Raw genomic sequence first — 21,494 nt, 5'->3', positions numbered from 1 at the left:
ACGAATAAAAGCAGTCGGCTCTCAACACGCGATATTCGAAATTCCCGCGCCAAAATTGTCTAAGTGCAATGATGTAATGGTCATTTGTGCTCAATTGTCGTCAACCTTCTTTGTATTACTGGGACGTCATTGCACTCAACAATTTCGGCGCCCGGGAATTTTGAATATCGCGTTTTGAGAGGCAGATATCTGTATTCGTTTTTATGGTCATTATGAGTGTGTTTTAAATAAAACCATGTGATTCTTGCTTGATAATTATTTTTCTTACATATACTAAAGGCAAGGCATAATGTTGTGATTGCCGGAGACTTCCTTTAAAACAATTGGCTGTCCAAAATAGTGAACCAAAATGACATCATGTATTGAAAGGTATGGTACAAGGTATATATAATGTATATAGAGATAGGGATGTGTTAACAGGGGTGTGAAGGTGTTGGAAAGTAATGTGAACAGTTTAATACTTTTATAAGACACAATGTACCACTATTTTGTGGATGTATAATTATTATATTGTCATTAAAACTTTAAATGAAAAAGTGATATCACATGACTTTGACCATTTGTGACCACCATCATTGTGTATAAATTATTGACTAATTCTTATTTTATTTGTATAATAACTTTTTTGAAATATAAATAAGAGCCCAATTTATCACTGACAAAATGTTTTCTTCATTTTAAACGTGGCTTTTCGAATTGAAAATGTTCAGAAACCTAGTTTATCAACTTTATAAAGCCAAATCTTTAAAACCTAGTTTATCAGTCGAAAATTGAGAAATCAAAAACTTGGCCTTTTAATTGAGAAATCAAGTTTATCATGTCAAAAAACAGGTTCATTGAATTTTGATATCAGCTTCTGAGAAGGTAAGTTAGTTTGTGTGGGGTTGAGTGGATGAACCAAGTTTTTCAAATCTCTACTGGGAACAATGTGGTTTCTATATAATTGAAATATGATCGCATTTAATCACAGATATTACCATTCAAATTCAATTGAAATTCAATTCAAGAGAAGCAGACAAAGAGTAAAAAGCCCTCTACTGTTCACCACCATGAAACAAATTGGAAGCTATAATACGCTGAAAATGGTGGTGGTGCTGTTCAATATGAAATGGTGAAGGTTCCACAAAATTGTATTAAAGCTACTACATGTAGTACTACAGGGTGTCCCAGAATGATTTATACCGGAAAAGATGGATTTTTTTAGGTATAAACGGCATTTCTATTGGTCATATTGTTTTGCATTTTAAGTTTCACAAATATTTAGCTTTCTCAGATTTTTTAGATTTTAAAAATTGGATGTTTCTAGTAGAAGTTAGAGAAGATCGCGTAAAAATGGTGAATTCCAAGTTTTGAGAAAGCAACCTATTTTGAAAGTCTGTAAAATTACTAACCATTCAGCACAAAGTTATTTGGAAATTGTTATGCAGTATCTTTGTTATGTCCTGTTCTTACTTCTACTAAATAGTCGATATCTATCGTTTATTTATGATGTTACGAAGCAATCCTTGTATTGAATAAAGGATTTGCTACGCTTGAGTGACCTTAAACTATTATTTCTTTGGCGGCAGTTTTGAAGACAATTATTGCGGTGTGTGAGTTTCATCATTTGAAATACCGACAGAGATGGATTTTTCATAAAAGTATAGATAAGGTTCGTCATTAGTGTCATAGCATGCATTTATGTCCACAGTATATTGGCAAACCCACTGCTACGTAACGGAGAATATTAAAATTTTCTGCGGAGGATCCTTGAGGACGTTATATCCTCTGTAATAATGACATTTTTGGGTAAAAATTGTGGTAAAAATCACCTAAATATCTGATGTCATATTGAACATGTTGAAATGTGTCACTTAATCTCATATCAAGAATTATTTAGCATTGTAAGCTCTACATCTGTGCCAAATTTGGTATTTCCTATAAAAGAATGTATGGTTTCTCCAATATATTGTACAGTGCGGCTGTAAATTACACACATGCAGTTTTCATCCTTTTTCAGTAATAGCAATGTCACGCTAAAACAAATCAAGCTATTTCCATGAAAGTCACAGAATAAGTAGGAGACATGTGTGTCATTGTATTGCACTTATTAAGATTAGATACACTGTTGACTATATATTTTTGATATTTTGTTCAAACACGGTATAATTCATTATGGGTCACCCTGTACCTGTAGTATGTCATAAGCTGCTTCATGTTTAAATGTTAAAAATACAGCAATGATGTAAAAATAAAGATTACACTTGACAGAAAAATAACTTAACTTACTATTCAAGTGCTTGAGATAATTATTATCAGTAGTGGGGCAATTACCACACAAAATAAGGATCTGCATGCATTCATGCAAGCTGCTCGAAAATGAGATCTATATAATTGCCAATTCTCTAGTTAAAATAAAGAGAAAATCCTGGGGACAAGATACTTTTGGTGATATGCACGGGATCTCCGAAACCCAAGGTACAAGTAATTGCCAATAATTTATACCCAAACATCTCGGATGCACACCATAGCGTTTATACTTGCAAGAATTAATTCTAAGGTTTTAAAACCATTTGGGTAGTAGAGCCAATGTTTTTTGGCATTCTTGCACCTCAAATGATTAAACTAGAATTGTTTTTTCTATGCCCCCCCCCTTGCTTTCCACGAGGGGTCATAATGGGAACAGAATTTGTTTTATCATACCCCTAATTGTTCCTCCCATTGATAGGAAATCTCAAACATATACTTAAGGTTGGTCTGCACCCTGGAATTATGGAAACTTTCGGGTCTCATAACTGCTAAATTGTTGGTCTAAAGTATATACAAGTATACATATTTAGAATGGCAAAGACTTGATAAGTTTATCTGTGAGGTTAAATTTGGGCCAAAATGCTCATTTTTGGCCCAAAATCCCAAAAAACTGTTTTTTGGCCCAGTTCTTTTTTGTACATCCTACCAAAAAAATGCCAGAGGAGAGAAGCTACTCAACTTCTGCGCAGCAAACGATCTTGTTATCACCAATACCATGTTCAGACAGATCAAGAGTAGTCGTCAATGGACTTGGGAATCACCAGACCAGAAAACACAAAAAATTGACTATTATAATGATCAACAGCAAATGGAAAACCTCAAGAAGTTTTCCCAGTCATGCCAGTGCAGATATTGGTTCTGACCACCAACTGGTTACAGCCAACCTACGGCTCAGATTCAAGTCCAAAGCAAGACCAAATTACTCCCAAACGATATGACGTTCAAAAGTTCAAAGACACTATTGCTCAAAACTCCTATGAAGTTGAAATTGGAGGAAGATTCTCCCCATTGCTGAATGATGCTGACACGGATGTAGAAACTCTATGTGAAGGCATAAAAACAGCCTTCAACGGGACATCCAAAAAAGTTCTTGGCAACAGAAAGGCCCAGCATCAAGACCCATGGATTAGTGAGGAGGTCCTCCAATTAAGTGACGAGCGAAAGCAGGTTAGAAATAAAAAAATAAAATAGAAAAAAAAATTATAGAAAAAATAAAGGATTCCACCAAGCTCGGTATAATTTCCTCAACAGAGAAATTAAAAGGAAGACTAAAGGATGCAAAGATAAGTGGATCAAAGATCTATGTAAAAAGGTGGATAACGCACACCAAGCTGCAAAATCCAAGGTGTATGCAACTATATATAAGAAGATCACAAGGAAACCCAGTATCAAAATGCAAACAGTGAGGAGCAAAGATGGACAAGTCCTGACTGATTTATCTGATGTGAAAGATAGATGGAAAGAAAATTACGAGGAACTGTATAACAATAAAAACTATGTCAATGTGGATGCAATTCAAATACCCCAGATGCCAAAGCTGGAAAATGAACCAGACATCCTAAGAGATGAAGTGACTAGTGCTGTTAAGAAGTTAACAGATGGAAAGGCACCGGGTTATGATAGTATAACAGCGGAAGAACTGAAAGCATCAGGAAAAACTGGCATAGATATTCTCTATAGACTCTGTAATCAAATTTGGAAGGAGGAAGTCTTCCCAGCCGACTGGGGTAGAGCAATTATTAATCCCATCTTTAAGAATAAGAAGAAACACAAGCTTGACTGTGGCAACTACAGGGGCATAAGTCTACTGAGCCATGCAGGAAAGGTATTTGCTTTAATTCTCCAACGATAGCAGAGAAACACCTTGAGAAGAAGAAAAGCCCATTCTGTTGTTACATTGACTTTGAAAAGGCATTCGATACAGTGGCAGGAAGGTCTTTGGAAAGCGATGCAGTTCTTTGGATATTCAAACAAGCACATACAACTTCTTCAAGTGGTTTAGAACAATGGTGGGTGTACGTCAGGGCTGTGTAATGTCCCCGTAACTCTTCAGCATCCTGGAAATCGTAATGCTATACGCAACTCATGACACCACAATTGGCGTCAATATACAAGGACATCTGATAAATAAACTTCGCTTTGCAGATGGCATTGTACTGATAGCCGGAAATGAAAGAGATCTGCAAACATTGACCAACAAAGTGAACCTAAACAGCTCAAATTTTGGCTTAAAAATTAACATCGCCAAGACAGAGGTACAAATTATCAGGAAGCAACCACAGGACCTAAACTTCAACATCAATGGGGTGAGACTTCTTCAGGTAGACAAGTTCATATACCTTGGAGGTGCCATTACTCAGCCAGGAACATGCTCCGTAGACATCAGGCACAGAATTGGAAAGGCGCTTGAGGCAATTCAAAGTTTCAACAACATCTGGTATGCTAAAGACATCACTTGCTCAACAAAAACCGAACTTTACAAAGTACTTGTCTTGTCCATCCTTATGTTTGGCTCAGAAACATGGACACTGAAAATAGGCTGCTAACTTCTGAAATGATCTGCCTCAGGAAAATCATGGGTGTCACCAGACTAGACAAAATCAGGAACATCATCATCAGAGAAAGCCTAGGTCTGAAGGAGACGATAATTGACAGAGTGACCACAAAGAGACTGAAATACTTTGGCCATGTCAATCGGATGCAACCATCAAGATACCCAAACATACTGCTGACCTCCAATATCCATGGTGACAGACCATGTGGAAGACCAGCCAAGAAATGGACAGATTGTGTAAAGGCAGACTGTGCACCTAGAAACCTGAGATCCCTGGCTGAAGCTACCAGTCTATCACGTGATCGGAGGATCTGGCAAGCCATCCTGAAACAGAAGCCATACACACATTCCCAAAATGGTGTGGACGGCTTAGGTCAAGGTAGGTCAAGGTTCCTCTCTTTGCTACATATAGGAATAAAACAGTTAACTGTCAAATGACACTATGGTGCTTAGTTCAGGAGTTAGAGAGTAAATAAGGTCCAATGTCAAATACCTCGTGTACAGAAGCCAAATTTTCAAAATGCACCAATTCAATCGAAATTTGTCTTAAATTACTCCTCGGCAAACCAAGTAGGAAAATAGTTTATTTGAGAAATTTATAACCTCGAATCAGACGAAATCATGGATCAAATGTTGAAGTTGTACATTTTTTCTATTGGACTTTGGCTGCATCAATTCTAAAGAGGGGACATGACTGTACAAAATTGTGAATTAAAGCCACATTGTAACATTTGCTGGGGAGGACGCCCTCAAAATTTTTCAAACTTCTGTTTCACACGATTGTAATGTACTTTGTTAAACTAATATACCCTAAGTGTAAAAATGTTCGAGCGCCCCTCTTACTCATGTCTCTCATCGTAATAATTAGATTATACTAGGGAGGATATGCCTACAACAGGTCCGAACGCAAATTTGATGTCACACTGGTCTATATTAATATGACGCTTGAAAAAAATCAAACTTGCGATTGTCCAATCAGATTATGTGTCTGCGAGCTAGACCACTCCCACTGACTAAGAATCGTGTACATGGTGTAACAATAAAATTATAGTCGTATTTTGACTTTTCAGGAAAAAACTAACAAAATTATGGCACAAATGTTATATGCAATACAATCAGTAATATCTTGGCTAAAAGAAGACGTTTAGTTGGTTACTTTACTAGCTTGGGTTCAAAAGCTATGTCCGATTAATTAAATCGTCCAGGAAACGTGTTGGGCCACTTTTGCCATGTTTGCGCATACCAAGTTTGAACCGCGTAGATATGCTTATCGTGCATTAAACATCAAAGAACTGACACAAAAGAATTATAAGTGGTGTTTCTTCATATTAACATGAACTTAATAATAATACGATATTTCTTTAAAATCTATAAATGAAGCCATGAAATTTCTTTCAAATTATCTTATAAATAAAGTAATTTCTCATATCCTTGAGATATCATTGGTAAAACTGAGAACAGTTTTTGCATCCATAAGTACAAAACAATAAGATATTGAAATTAAGTTCAGTTGGGTTTCTAGCTGTTCTGGGGCGAACACTATTGCCAGCATTTCTGTTAACAAATTCTACATACTTCTCTATGTAATTGTATGCCTTGATGGAAGACGTGAGTTTGGAAAATGAGCTATAAACAAAATTATGGTTTCTGCTCGACTCCATGTGCTACCGAATATCACAACCATAAAAATACGCTCTTCCAACGTGAATTGGGGTTGAAGTTGTTGAGCTGCAGCCACGATTTCTAGTAAATGTGGTTGCTATGTCAGTGCTTAGTTGTGACTTTCAAAAACTCAAGGAGATATTCTATTATGTAATCATTTCTACCACGTAGAATACCCCATTGTTTAAAGCTACCTATCATAAGAGCATCGTCCAACTGGTTCATGGTTCAACTCTATTCTGTCACTTTTATAACAGTTAGACAAAAGTGGCCCAAGCGTTTTTAAGACTAGGTTACATAATTGGCCATATCTTCACTTGTCATGCTTGTATACCGTCGATTGTATTGGAACAAAGCTTAGCTGGTGGCTAAAGAATTTATCTTGATAGACATATAAATATCAAACCAAAATATAAACGGCATACTTGTGTCATTCTATTTTCAAAATTGTACAAATTTTATTGTTACACCCTGTATAGTTGGTGAGTCGAGGTGGAAACCTCGCGATATACGCTCTCGCGTCTGTCAGCGTTGCTACGGTATAGCTCCATAGCCCGTGCAATGGAAAAATGACTATTGCTCGGACGTGGAGTGCAATAGTCTTTTTGTAGCTGGCCGCTAATAATAGCAGAAATAATCAATAGTAGTTGGCCAATCAAACGATAAGAAACTTTGTATGAGTTATATAATATAATTTAATCCCACTGGATTAATCTTTTAATGACATTTCTACAATGCCCATATGCAAGATTCAATCTATGCCGCAGTACTATAGTATATCTTGCTCAACCTTGAGCAATGTAGTCGTAGATGAGGCTGTGGCAAGGGGCTTCAGTCAATCCATGGGAAACCCGACAGGAAACTTTAAATCACCAAGCAATTAAAGTGTTTGTATATGTTTTTAGCCATTTGATATTTATTAAAAGTAATTCGTCACGACCTCAAAGTGATTATTCGATGAGTGATTGCAAATAAAATGTCACGCAAATATCTCGCGTGTCGCTGTCACCCTTTGTTTGTTTCTATGTTTGTCACTTGTTTTCCTCCTTCAGAAAGACTATTCTGGGCAGGATTCAAAGTTTATCTAGCTACCGTTTGAAAAGAGGTCAGTGACCTTTGCGTTCGAGGGGGGATATCTTGCATGTTTTGAGCCAATAAATTACGAGATAACGAGAGGGAATGTTTATAGGAAACTTGTCAAATGATAGTTGGAGAAATATTTACGAAGTATTCCATTTGAAAAATAGTTAGGCCAAGCCTATTAGTCTTATACTATATTTCATTGAAAACAACATTATATTTCATCGTAGACCTATGTTTACATGTTATCATTATTTTAATGTTTTGAATTTTGTGAGTTTGCCTGTTGGTTTATTTTCATGCTTCCAAAGCTTCCTTTGGAATTGTGTATAAATTTCTTTTTTGTTTCAGTTCATATCAAATTCCAAGTTTGGAGAACAAAATATGTCAGAATTTGCTCCCATTTGAAATTCTGTCCGCGATACTGACATGAATGAGATTGTGTGTCAGAAATATCGGCATATCAGAAGACCACCAAAGATATTAGACCACACTATCAGCGCTTAAATCCAGCTAGATTCGGAACGATGTAGTTTGCTCAATTGGCTCAAGTTTGATTCACCTACAAGTACGGTAATGAAGCAGCACCGTGTTGTATGGAATCGCGCACTTACTCGTGCATAGCGCACTGTCGTAATTACCCCCTTTATTACGAGACAATAACTGACACATCAAATGCTAAAACTGAAATGCTGAAACTGTAAAGTGTGCTGAGGCTTGTGGATCAACGTCAAGGCGTTGTGCCTGTGCGTAGCGCACTATAAATCACTGCGCTTTTATTTATTTATTTTTTTTATTTTTATTTGTGTCACATTTCTTTCTGTTCTCGTGGAAATATTGAGCTAGCTTGAAAATCCTTGGGCAAGAAACTTACTGCTATAATGTGTCCCAACAGCGGTATATACACACTCATACAAAACTCAGGGGGCATAATGCGTGTAGAAATCACTATCGACTAAAACTGTTCCAGACTCTGAAATATTTCCACGTTCAAACTGTATGCAAGTTTTAGTCGCGTGAAATTAAACATCATAATATGCATCATAGTACAATCTTACAATGTAAAATGTAGGTCAACTTAATTGTCAAGTGAGGTGACGTAAGTTACAAAGATACTTAAATCACTGAGATCTCAAGGTTTCAATCCAAAGTTCTTCCCGAATGTTGGTGGTGGTGGTGGTGGTGGGGGCTGGGGGGGGGGTCCGCAAAGGCGTAGCCAGGATTTATTGGGGCGGATTTTGAAAAAGATCTTTTTCCCCAAAAGTGGATCTTTTCCCAAAAATGTTGACCGAAAAGGCATAAAATACTGTGTTTTTTCATTCGCAATGCTCGCAAAGTGGACCTTTTGCGATTTTTTTTTTGTGGGAGGGTCTCCCCTGGCTACGCCCCTGGGTGTCTGTCAACTTTGGACGTCATAGACATTCAGTGAGAGTTGAACATTTGTGGGTCTTCTTCGCCAAAGTAAAAAAAACCTTATCACCAGGTGCATAAGAATTGTCAACATTTAGGCTGATACATTGTTTAAACAGTTGGTCCGGGTGGACACGCACTTGGGTCCAGATGGGACCAGGCTCAAGCAAAATGCTCAAGCCAAGGTTAAAAGCTTATATTAGCATGCTGGCCTGTATGAAGAGAAAACTAGAAAGAAACAGAATGAAGAAAGGGGGTAAGGAAAAGAAAGGCCACTCTCAACAAATCAATTGTACAAGGACATATTTCTGAATTTGGCAAAAAAAACCCTCCAAAAACACCAGCATAGTATATTATATACAGGATGGTAAGGGTTTATCTGTAAAAATCAAGCTTTTTTTTAATTTTAATTTTATTGTAGCTTTTTTAGAAAATGAGGTTAGGTGACCAGAGAAGAAGCAAAATATACTAGCAAAATAAGATTGAGGTAGTATAAACACGGTGTTGTAAAAATCATGAATACAAATGTGGCAAATAAAACATAATTATAGTAGTCAGATGATCAGACGCCAATTCAAACCCTTACACAGTACGACAGCAACTTAGCTCACTTCCGGTAATTTTTACCGGCGTGACCTCTGCTGTTACGTAACGTAATGTTGAAAATCAGGTGGCAAATACAGTTTTCAGAAAACATCAAAAAATGGAATACACGAGTCGTTTCTCCTTCATTTCCATATTGAGCCCATAGATAAGATATGAAACATGAGTATAAGGAGCACAGTAACGTGTAAAAGTCTAATTATAGTGGAGAAAATAAATGTTTATTGTGTGCGAAGTAGCCTAAAAATGAGAAAAATGCATGTCACGATCACCAAAATGGTTACATCTGCAACTATGAGCCAACGCCGGTCGTATGCTTTTCTGTAATGATAGATATTAACTAACTTGAGCTTGTATTAAATTTTCAGCGAAAATGATTGGTGGAATAATCGAGTCGTAGGTTGGAAAGTTGCTTTCAAAACGGCTTCTTCTCGCAATCGTACGTGACCAATAGTGACCAGTGTCAGCAGGAAAATTAACAGCCGGCCTTGTCCATATATCGATTAATAATTGTCAGGATCGTCCAGTTGACCTACAGTGACATTTATTTATTCATACAAAATACTGCCCTGTCTTACAAAATATCGAAGTCAATATAAAACGTAATTTCAAGCCATTTGACTGAATTTACAAACAGTTTATAAAAGATTATTGTTGAACGAGACACTGAATTAGAAATAACATTGCAAAAGGTAGGAGAATAAGTTAGCAGGTTGTGATGGTCTAGTGGCTAAGGCCGTGCCTGAAGTGCGTGAGGTTGGAAGTTCGAACCCTACCATAGCGGGTTTTTTTTAAATTTTTTTTTTTAAATATTTATGATATTAGTAAACAACTTTCAGGAAGGGTTTCTGATCATTTGAAGCAGAAATAATGAGGTAAAATGAAAGAAAGCATTTTTTTATCTTGACCGCCGTATGGTGGTCTATTGAAGATAATTAAAGTTACTCTAGACAACGAAACGCTGATTCCAATTAAATGTATGTCTGGGTAGGGTGTAAGAACGGTGTAAAAATTACAAATAATATTATGCCAAAATATCAGGTTTGAAATTCGTAAATTTTGGCTGACGCTATCTCATTTTTTAATATGTAGGCCTAAAAACATTGCAAACGTGTTGCATAGAAATATTTTCAAAAATGACCATAACGCGGGCCTACACACATAAACCACAGGCCTAACAGAACAAGAGAGAAAAAAAAAATCGAAATGCTGTAGGATTCGAACCTTGAACCCGGGCTTGAACCTCTCGCACTGCAAACCGCGGCGTCAACCACTAGACCATCACAACCTGTTGTACCATACTCGTATCTTTTGCAATCTTATTTCTCATTCAGGGACTCGATCAACAATAATATTTTTAAAACTGCTTATAAGTTCAGTCAAATGAGGTGATATTACTTTTTATATTGACTTCAATATTTTGTAAGTCAATGCAGTATTTTGCTTGAATAAATAAATATCACTGGTGTCAACTGGACGATTCTGACGATTATTATTCGATATAATGACAAGGCCGGCTGCTATTTTGCTAGTGACACTTGTCACTAACGGGTCACGCAAGATTGCGACACGGGCTTGTTTTGAGAGTAACTTTCAACCTACGACTCGATTATTCCACCAATCATTTTCGCTGAAAATTTAATACAAGCTAACGTTAGTTAATATCTATCATTAGAGAAAAGCATACGACCGGCGTTTACTCACAGTTGTAGATATAACCATTTTGGTGATCGTGACATGCAATTTTTCTCATTTTCGCGGCCACGTTCAAGCTTCTTTATTTTCAATATTATTCAACTTTTACTCGTTTTTTGTTCTTTGCACAAATGTTTGGTATCTTATCTGTGATCATGGTACGCAATTTAAGCAAAAAACGACCCGTGTCTCCCATTTCTGGAGCTATTTCGCTAAAACATGTTTGCCGGCCAAATTTTCAACATTTAGTTACGTAACCCGTGTTCACCAACCCGTAAAAATTTTCTATCGAACAAAAGAGGTCACGAAGTTGCCGTCGTACTGTACAGAAAAGCCCAGGAGAAAAGGTATAGGTATTGTTAATATTTGCTTGTGATTTGGAAATTACATCTGAATTGTGACTCTGTTTAGTAAATAATTATGCTTCCTGAGGAAGTTGAACTCATGCAAACATAATCACTACGGTTTGGCTACAGTAAGTAATTAATAAATCATCTCGGAGAGGATAAAGCCTGAAATATATCAGCTTTTGTACAGCATTTTGACACGAATACACGCACGCAAGTGTACATTTGAAGTGGACGGCTTGAAACTTACACGGTTAATTTAACATGATTTAATGTTGGGGTGTGTGTGTAAATTTTCCACACCGCTGTGTACTACAGGAACCTAATATAGCAACTATTGTTTTAAAATACACACTTTGTGTAAAATGTTGTCAACATAGGGTTGGTAACATTTTAAACAAGTTATGTGATTTTTACATGAATCCTGGTCATAATAGTAAACAGGGCTGCGTAATTTTTAAACAAGTTGTGGTAATTTGTACACAACATTTCTCATGTTCATTACATGTTTAATTTGTAAGCAATCATTTTCTCACTGTATTACCTAAACATCCCTCAAATTGATCTTATTCCGTATTCTATACTGATAGTGACAAGTGACGACATTCAAGAAGTTGTCGAATTTTCGTAAAATAAACAGCAAGAGGGAATCATCGGATCAAATCAGTAAATAAATACGCAAGAAGATGAGAAATTGAACGAATTGTAAATTCTGCACGATAAGAACAAACCCGGGAAACAAACTTGCTTGGCTTTTTCATGAGATACGATACGCACCATTTTGGAAAATGATCTTAAAATTGTAAAACTGGCGTGCTAAGCACCGAAACAACTCAGATTGATAAGTATTCGATTTGGCATTTAACGGTCCAATGTCACGTCATATTATGATAGGCAAGTCGAAGTATTCCTGTTCAAAAAACCCGAGAGTATTAAAACTTTTAATAGGTTTCCGTGACTTATAATTATGTCAATCCGTTTTTAAAGCACACTTGTTATTATTTTTGAAGATTACCATGTTCGATAATTTGTTAATGTTTGGAGTCCGCACGAATGACCTAAATTTATTTCTTATACGTAATTCTAAACAGCTGATTGAGTAAATAGGTCAATATATTTTTCTTTTAAATATTAAGGTTTTCATTATTTTATCACTTATATATTTAAGGGAATAAACCTATTAATTATGAAAAGGATGGTATACATATTTTGAATGTTTATGAGTACAATGGAAAGAATATTTTCATGAGGTGAAATATGGACTGTTCCATTCAACGAGGCTTTAATGGAACAGTTCATATTTCACCAAATGAAAATATTTGTTCTATTGAACGAATAAAAACAGTCAATATTTGTTTTATATAACTCATATATATAAATCCCTTTTCTTCAATTTTATAAATCACCATGAAAACAATATAGGCCTAAAATGTATTTATTTTAGAAGCGACACCCACACCCATAATCGGCGAGTCGAAATTAACCCATAATTGGCGAAACGGCGAGTCACCGTGCGGGCTATACGCTTGCGTTTGTCAGCGTTGCCAAGGTAGCTGCACGTGATTGCAATGGAAAATGGACTATTGCACTCGCGCGGAGTGCAATAGTCTTTTTCTAAAATGGGAAAATATAATCAATTGTAATTGGCCAATCAAATGATAAGAATCTTTGTATGAGTTATATAAAATGCATTATATCATATAATATTTCAAATCCACTCCAGAGTCCAGAAAATACAAATTAACTAAAAAAACACTTCCTTTGCCAGTTGAACCATAGCTTTATTCTAATTCTTCAGTTCGACCTAAATGAGAATAAATATTAAAATTCTACTAAAAAATAAATGCATTTTAGGATGTTCTTGCTCTTCTAGAACTTGTACAAAGATTAATTTCAGTCAATATATTTTGATTTTTTTTGGCAAAGTTACTTGATATTGTCCTTTAAACGTGTTATTAAATAAAGACAAAAGCATGAAATTGAGAGTGATATTTTAAAACCTTTTTTTCTGTGAATTTAGTGACTTACTGTTAGGAAGGGATTTTGGCACGTTTTTGTAAATTTCATGAAGTACAGAATTTTACGTTTTATTCCCAGGTAGACCATATTTGTCATTTTTGTCAACTACAGTCTCTGGCAGAAAGGAACGGCACTTGTTCACATTTTGAAAACATAGAAGCGGGGTTCTGGTTGGCTGATTTAAACGTTTGACAATTAATATTAACAAACCGATAATCTGATTGGCCGATTACGCGTCAAAGCGTTGGTTGAGGGGAACATCATTAATAAGGCAATCGCGTCAATCAGAGCAAAAGAATGTTAGATTAATTAAAAATTTGTACTGAACCACTGTCCAATACCAGGAGATAATGGACAGTTCATCGCACTTAGGGCAAGTGAAATACAAAGGATACTGAAACAAGCAAAGAAGGCTATAGACGTATATTGAGGTAACATGATAAAGAACCGTATATTGGGGTATAAACAGAGGGTATAAACATGATAAAGGACAGGAGAGTATAAATGCCGGCAGCGTTAAGTGAGTTTTAATATGATACTCTGTCTTTTTCTTTAAAGCATTATTTTATCGCATACACCTTATAAAAGGCATAGTACCACGATAGTTGCCAATCTGAGGTGAAAGTACTATCAAAGTCACATCACTATGGTTACAGGATGTTTAATATCAATTTACACATTACCAAATTTGTCGTACACACCGATATCTTCCGATCCGATTAAGAACCGAGTAACAAGTGCGAGTGTTCGGCAGTTTATCACATACAGATGTTTAAAAAAATTATCTATGAACTTACAATTACAGAAAATTACTTTTATCTCAGATTCCATGTTTTAAATTGTTTTCTTGGGTTTTCTTGTGTTTTTTTTTTTTAAATCAGGTGGCGATCCCATCCTCGTCATCATACAAACATAATGTTACAATTAACAATTGGGACAATAACATTAATTTTTGGGATTTCCGTATTGTTGGTTCATAAATTGAATGAGAGATTAGCTGTAGTTGAACGGAAAGGCAAGATCACTTTGGCAGAGACGGATTTTTCTCTATCTGCACGCAAGCTGAGCATATTTCTATTAACACCACATTTGCCATGCTAGGGATGTCATCTAAAAGATTGCATTTCCATAATTAGGCCCACAGGCCTACATGAGTGAACAATATGAGTTTGGTGCGAAGCACATGAAACATGTGTCATAAGTGAGGCATTTATGGACGATTAAGAGGTTTAGCCGTGTGGATGTGTGTGCGATGCTCGTACCGTCTTTAGAGAATTTCGTCCGTCCATGAGTAGAGCAGTGAATATTGTTATTTTTCGGGAAATTAATTGCATTAATATTTCAGTATTTAAGTTTGTGGTACCTATCGAAATTTAAATGCAATTTCTGAAATTCTCAGGAAATATTCTGTACATACACACCGTTAAGTTGGATAAAAATGCAAAATTCAGCGGAAAAAAACTATTTTGTTGTGCACACATACATACACAAATTGCGCGTAAGTTACGTCAGAATTTATGCACTTGCGTGTATAGCTTTACTTTCTCGCGCAAAAATGTTATCGGCATTTGCCACAAATTGTCATATAGTTGTTTAATTCGAACCATGATTTGAAGCTTAGTATATAGCTCAACTACAGCGTGTATCAAAATAAAGAAAACAGTTCCGAAAATGCCACTAGGTTAAAATTATGAGGTATTTGGTCAAAATGCTCTAGTTGATAGCTGAATCAACGGCTTTCCCTCCCACAACTGTAAAATCACTGTCGTGTGACCACTAATAAGGACTCATTGTCTATTTTGGTGAGCCGAATGCAGTTGCGCAAAGTCAATTAAAACCAAAAGAACACGAAAATCACATGTTTCACCACTTTCTTTACAGTAATTGCCAGTCTTATTGCAGCTCTCCTAAACTCCTGAACATGGCATTCACACCACCTCTAATGAAAGGTCTGTGCTGCCTGAAGATGTCAACTTATTATATTATCATAATGCGTCTCTGGAGTTCATGGTCTGCAGGACTTGCAATGTATGAAAACCTTTGATTCAGTATAGCCCCACAAGAAGAAATTCAATGGTGTAAGATCAGGAGATCTTTGGGTCATTCCACTTCAAAGCAAATAGAACTGCAAATCACACGATTGCCAAACAATTCTGCAAGGCGTTCCGTCACACTCTTCTTTCTAAGACTAAGACTGCCAATTGTTGACTTTGCGCATCTACATTTTTACTCGGTTCACAAAATTAGCCACTGAGTCCATCTTAATGGTTACGCTTTCACAGGTGTTGGAGGAAAACTGTTGATTCACCTATCAACTAGAGCATTTATGGATGAAGATCATGTTTCATAATTTTGCAATGACAAGTACTTGGAATGCTAGTATTTTTTTGTGTGTGACACATGCACAACTAACCGGGTGGGAAATATCGGTATTTATTGGTAAATACCACCAATGACATACTAGGAAATACTCAAGAATTTTCATGTTGAAAGTTGAATTGAAAAATGTCTGCTAAATAGGTCCGAGTACATTTAATTCATACTTGTAACAAAGGGCTCAATGGAAATCACATCCACCGAGTTTCACGACAATCCAACAATCTATATTCAGACGACCTTAAGAATATTTGCTGCTCAAAGGTGATCATATAAACCAAGTTTCATGACAATCCAACTATCTATTATCAGTAATTGTTAACCTTGATATGACCTTGATGGTTTTGCCGCTTAATTGTGATTACATGCACCACGTTTTATGACAATCCGGCAATCAATGCTCTGTTGACATCAAATGACCTTAACTTGACTTTAAATATTCTGACAATCCAACAATATAGGCTATACAGAATAGTGATCGACAATCTTAAACTTAATACTCAATTCACCTTGGATGACCTTGACCTGACCTTCAACATTTTCCTTTTCGCGCTTACACCCATCATGTCAAAACGACTGATTACTCAATCCAATCTTGTATTTTCTGAATGTAATGATTGCTAGGAATATAATACTTCTGCGAAGTTATTGTGCAAAAGTAGAGTTTAATTTAAGAAATAGAGGGTAATGCATTATCCTTTACACGCAAATAATGTGTCCGAGACAGTAAAAACGTTAATAATGGGTGAGGCGCAGCCGAACCCATTATTTAAACGTTTTTACTGCCGAGGACACATTATTTGCGTTTCTATTACCCTTACGACCCATTATTCAAAATCGCGCACTGTGATTTGTTAAAACACGTCACGTGAGAGACCATTATTCTGCAATAAAGGGTCAAGCGCCGTAACAGAATCTACGCACAGCATTACGCTTGGTTACGCGTGCAATATATCCGCGATACGCGCTGTTACTTACGCGACGCGCTACACCTTGAAGTAAACAACTTAAAATATTTGTGCCAAAAAATGATATTCTTTAAATCGCACTATTTTCTGGTAATAGAATAGAAATAAAGGTGCAGCATTATCTTTACCCGCAAATAATGTGTCCTCGGCAGTAAAAACGTTTAAATAATGGGTTCGGCTGCGCCTCACCCATTATTTACGTTTTTACTGCTTCGGACACATTATTTGGGTGTAAAGGATAATGCATTACCCTTTATTTCTTAAATATATAGCAAACTTTCCATGATGGTAGAGATTGGACCCAAGACAAGTTACACCTAAATTATGTGTAAATTCAGGGTTAGACCGCTATTGCGGAAAAAAAAGTATCAAACAAATACCGGGTAATTTGAAATTCTGGTTCAAATGTAAATGAAGTATAAGTGTAACCTAATTGCTCTTTAAATTCTTTGAATGAAAAGTGAAGATTGATTTTCTAGAACTACTTCGTATTTATGGGATCACTTGAGTATACAAAGTAGTGTTACTAGTACAGAATAACATTCATAATAAAGTAATGTTAATATCATGAAAACGGTAGAATATGAGCAAGAGAAAGTAGAAAGCGAGAGATAGAAAAAAAAGAGAAAAAAAAAACCAATTAAAGTTTATTCCCCTCCGCTCTCTATGACCTTGTTTTATTATTTAATACATCTTGTTTTTTTCTTTTTCTGTTTTTAATTTGACATTGTGCACATTGCCCCGGGAAAATGGTCAAAAGTATGTCATAATGTGTTCTCCGTCATGATTAGTGTATTTGTTGTCACGCAAGTATTAGAGGAATATCTTACGCTCGGTGTCCTCACGAAATGCGACTCTTATCGCAGTATAATAAACGCCTTGAGCCATCAGGCACACGTCGCAAATAACCACACTTCAATGAAGCCCTACACGCGATCCGTAACTGACTTTGTTGATAGTCACGACATATGTATACACAGTACATGCAGGCAAAGGAAATATATAGGAGTATTGATGTTGCGTGATTGTATGGAGCAAGAAATACGAACAAATATATATATAGAGAGAGAGAGATGGAGAGAGAGAGAGAGAGGGAGAACAAAAACAATGAGAAAAACAGAGAAAGCAAAACTATGAAAACAATGGAAAATGTTATGGTCACTAAAATGACCCAGGCCAAAATCACCTGCTTCCGAGTTCACATAGAACAACTTATGCTTATTATTTATTAATTAGCGCAGAATGGCTGCCAATCACATAACAATACAGAATCATACAATAATTAAACTCAGAAATATTAGTTACACAGATAACTTTTTACTACGTTTACTTATCTAAGCCTTGTGATCTTGATTAGCTGAAGATCTGATGAGATTCCTTTGATGGTCTCAGTTCCTGATCGAAGATCCGGCAATGTCCAAGATCCTGTCTATCCAAGGTAAACCCTGGTTTACCACAATCTCAGTCCAAAGTCCTGATGACTACATTTTCACTCTCCTAGCTGCTATGTTAGTGTTCTCCAAGTAGTCTTCTATGTTGACCATAAACTCCTCTCTCGGAAATCTTTTGAGCAAGCTTTCTGTTCCACTTGACAGACAGATAACACAATATGTTAGTCCAGCAAAATACCACAGTTCGTTGGTGGAGATATTTCAGTCTGCCGCTTCTATGAGTCGACAGCACAATCGAGCACTGTTGGTTTCTACTACCGCCCTTGGCGTATTTTATTCTCTCCAATACACAAGAACCGCGAACCGAAGTTTGAAGACTTCAATTATTGTAACTTTGCACCAATACTGGCTAACATATATTTCACAGAGTTCTCTCTTAGAACTTCATAGAGCTTCTCCATATCATTTATCATTTCTTATCCTTCTAGAATAATCTTAACTATTTGTGGCATATTACAACATTTAATCATCCCATATATGGCACATTACATTATGTCTTAAAAATAGATCATTACATCACCATAAGCCAATCAGACTCATTAGTCAGTATACATCACTTCTAAAAATAACACATTACCTCAACACAAACCAATGAGATTCATTGTGTACTGTACCATGATTATTGGCATAGTGCCAGCACTTACTACTGTGGTAATAATGACCATTCTAATCGATTCTATCATGTTCCAGAAACTTTACACATTACTAGATATGAATTTCTTGTTCACTTTGATCATAAGCATTCCAGAATATTCTATGAATCTCCAGAATATTCCAAATTCAAACAAATTGAGATAAATATCAAAACAAGTGAAAATTAATGTTTGATGACAAAATACATAACTTTTAATAAATATTATGGAATAGAAATAGAATAGGGAAAGAAAGAAAGAAAGAAAGAAAGAAAGAAAGAGAGTGCGAAACCAGAGTGCGCTTTGCTATGATAAGAGAGTGGAGAAAGCAAGACATCGTCTGAAGGAGGCACACGACAACTATGTCATACAGGTTATGCACTTGAGCAGAGCTAAAGAGCACTTGATGATGCATATAAAAAAGAACATTTTGAATATCCAGAGAAGAAGCTCAATGACTTTGAGGAGGCAAACCCTTGAAGGGTCATACCAAAGAAGACATCCATAGCTGGTATAATCTCTTTCAGCGACATCTTGGACACTCTCTAGTCGTGTCTGATGAAGAGGAGGAAATACACCGAGTCTTTGAAGAATAACCAATCAGAACTGATCCCTTTGATCCTGAAGAATACCAAAAAGCAAAAGACGCCGTAAGGAGTGTTAGCGAAGATGGAAATCCCTAGAAGTCTAAACAATGGGATCTCGGCAACACTGCAAACTACCATGACTGCATAAATAAGGTATAAATCTCAGCTCTATCACCTAATCCGGATTTGTAGCAAATAAACAGACCAACGTATATCTAGCACTTACATAATAATGATAGAGTGAGTTCTGGAAGAAAATCTTCCTGCAGTGATGACATTGATCGACTTTAAAAAGGCATTTGACACAATGCATAGAGGGAAAATGGTCAAAAGACCTGTGGCATATGGATTATGATGGGCATATGGAACATGATTAGGGAAGCAAACAGAAGACACCAACCAGAATACAAGAGCAAATGTTGTGTCTCCAGATGGAGTAACTGAAGAATTCAACATCCTTGTGGAAGGAGATACTCTTTACTACTTATCTGTTTATAAGTGATAATTATGCTACGCTATTGATCCGCTAAGATGATAGAGAGGACAATCTAGGCTTTACAGCAAATCCAAAAAATTGGGCAGCCAAGGAAGTCGGAAGACCTATGTGGACCTCCTTTGTGACGACACTGGACATAAAGGAGCTACATGATGGATAGGCGTATCTGGAGAGCAATCGCAGAAGTCGACCGGGTGAGTGAGTCGGTGAAGAGTACTACGGCAATATAGAATTTTGTGCTCGAATTTTCGCGAGCAACGGTACAGATGCGTATACGGTAGTATTTTAGGCACATTCTCCGATAAAGTGTCCAAAAAGCCAAATCTGTGTCGCCCATAGTGTCAAGTCGTATTCAGACTTGTTTCGTCAGAAAGAAATGACTTTTATTAATATAACTAATACTTAGGAGTTGCTTTCTAAAATGTGTGGGGCTGGAGGTTGTAACATGCCTAGAAAGTATAAAACAATAAAGCTGATTATGCATGTCCATTGTTTTCCTCCATGTCGCCAGCCAAGGTACGTTCAGTATAATGTGTCCCTGTTCGTTAAACATGCGCGCATAATAATGGATTATAGGTACTTTTCATTAGTGGTATCATGCCCTAATTATAAAGTATAAAACATCACAACGCAAGTTATTAAATTTTTCCAACAGATCTTTGAGACTATGTCGCCAAAATTGTTCACAGATACGTTCCCATATTTCTAATGAATAACAATCTGTCAAAATAACTGGCTATATGAATGTTCCCATATGTTATGGATCAAGCAGGCTCTATAGTTATGATATATGTGGTACATAACACAATGGTTTCAAAGTAAAACAATCAGGTCTATTAATGGCAAAAAATCCTGACGTTACGTTCATGCGTTCACAGATACGTTACCTAAATTCTACTCCCTCGGAAAAAACGCTGTGATAAATGAAGCCAAATACCATACCAGACTTTAGTACATTGGGTGATGACTGATCAAGTATGGGTATTAAGTCGGTAAGTTTTTACACTTGCACGATTAAGACAAAAGTGGGAACGGGCTTCACAGATACGTTACCACTGATACGTTACCCCCAATGCGTACAAGTAATATTGCTCAAAATGAAGTATTGTTGAAAAATCACCCATGCATTGTTTTGTGTTCTGAAACTATTAAAGTTTACGATTCTGAATGATTTTCACGAATTCTTCGTGGTTGGCATTTTGCAATTCCTGAGCCCAAACTTGGACGCTTTATCTGAGAATGGGCCTTTAGTTACGTTAAACACCATGCACATTTGTGCGTTTATTATGTTTAAGCAAAGCAATGCTTTGGTTTAAGATTACTGT

The 21,494-nt window shown here is 36.4% G+C and overlaps 1 protein-coding gene across 1 annotated transcript; it reads left to right on the top strand.

The window, feature by feature from the left end:
• Positions 1 to 4,864: 4,864 nt before the first annotated feature.
• On the top strand, positions 4,865 to 7,604 carry LOC140164911 (uncharacterized). Its single transcript, XM_072188309.1, has 2 exons — positions 4,865 to 5,222; positions 7,558 to 7,604. Exons 1-2 carry the CDS (start codon positions 4,865 to 4,867, stop codon positions 7,602 to 7,604), a joined length of 405 nt encoding a protein of 134 aa, XP_072044410.1.
• The last annotated feature ends 13,890 nt before the right edge of the window (positions 7,605 to 21,494 follow it).

Source organism: Amphiura filiformis, chromosome 1 (assembly GCF_039555335.1).
Source record: "Amphiura filiformis chromosome 1, Afil_fr2py, whole genome shotgun sequence".
NCBI classification, from domain to species: Eukaryota; Metazoa; Echinodermata; class Ophiuroidea; order Amphilepidida; family Amphiuridae; genus Amphiura; species Amphiura filiformis.
Note: the sequence above shows the minus strand (reverse complement) of the source record. Positions and strands in the feature narration are given on the sequence as shown.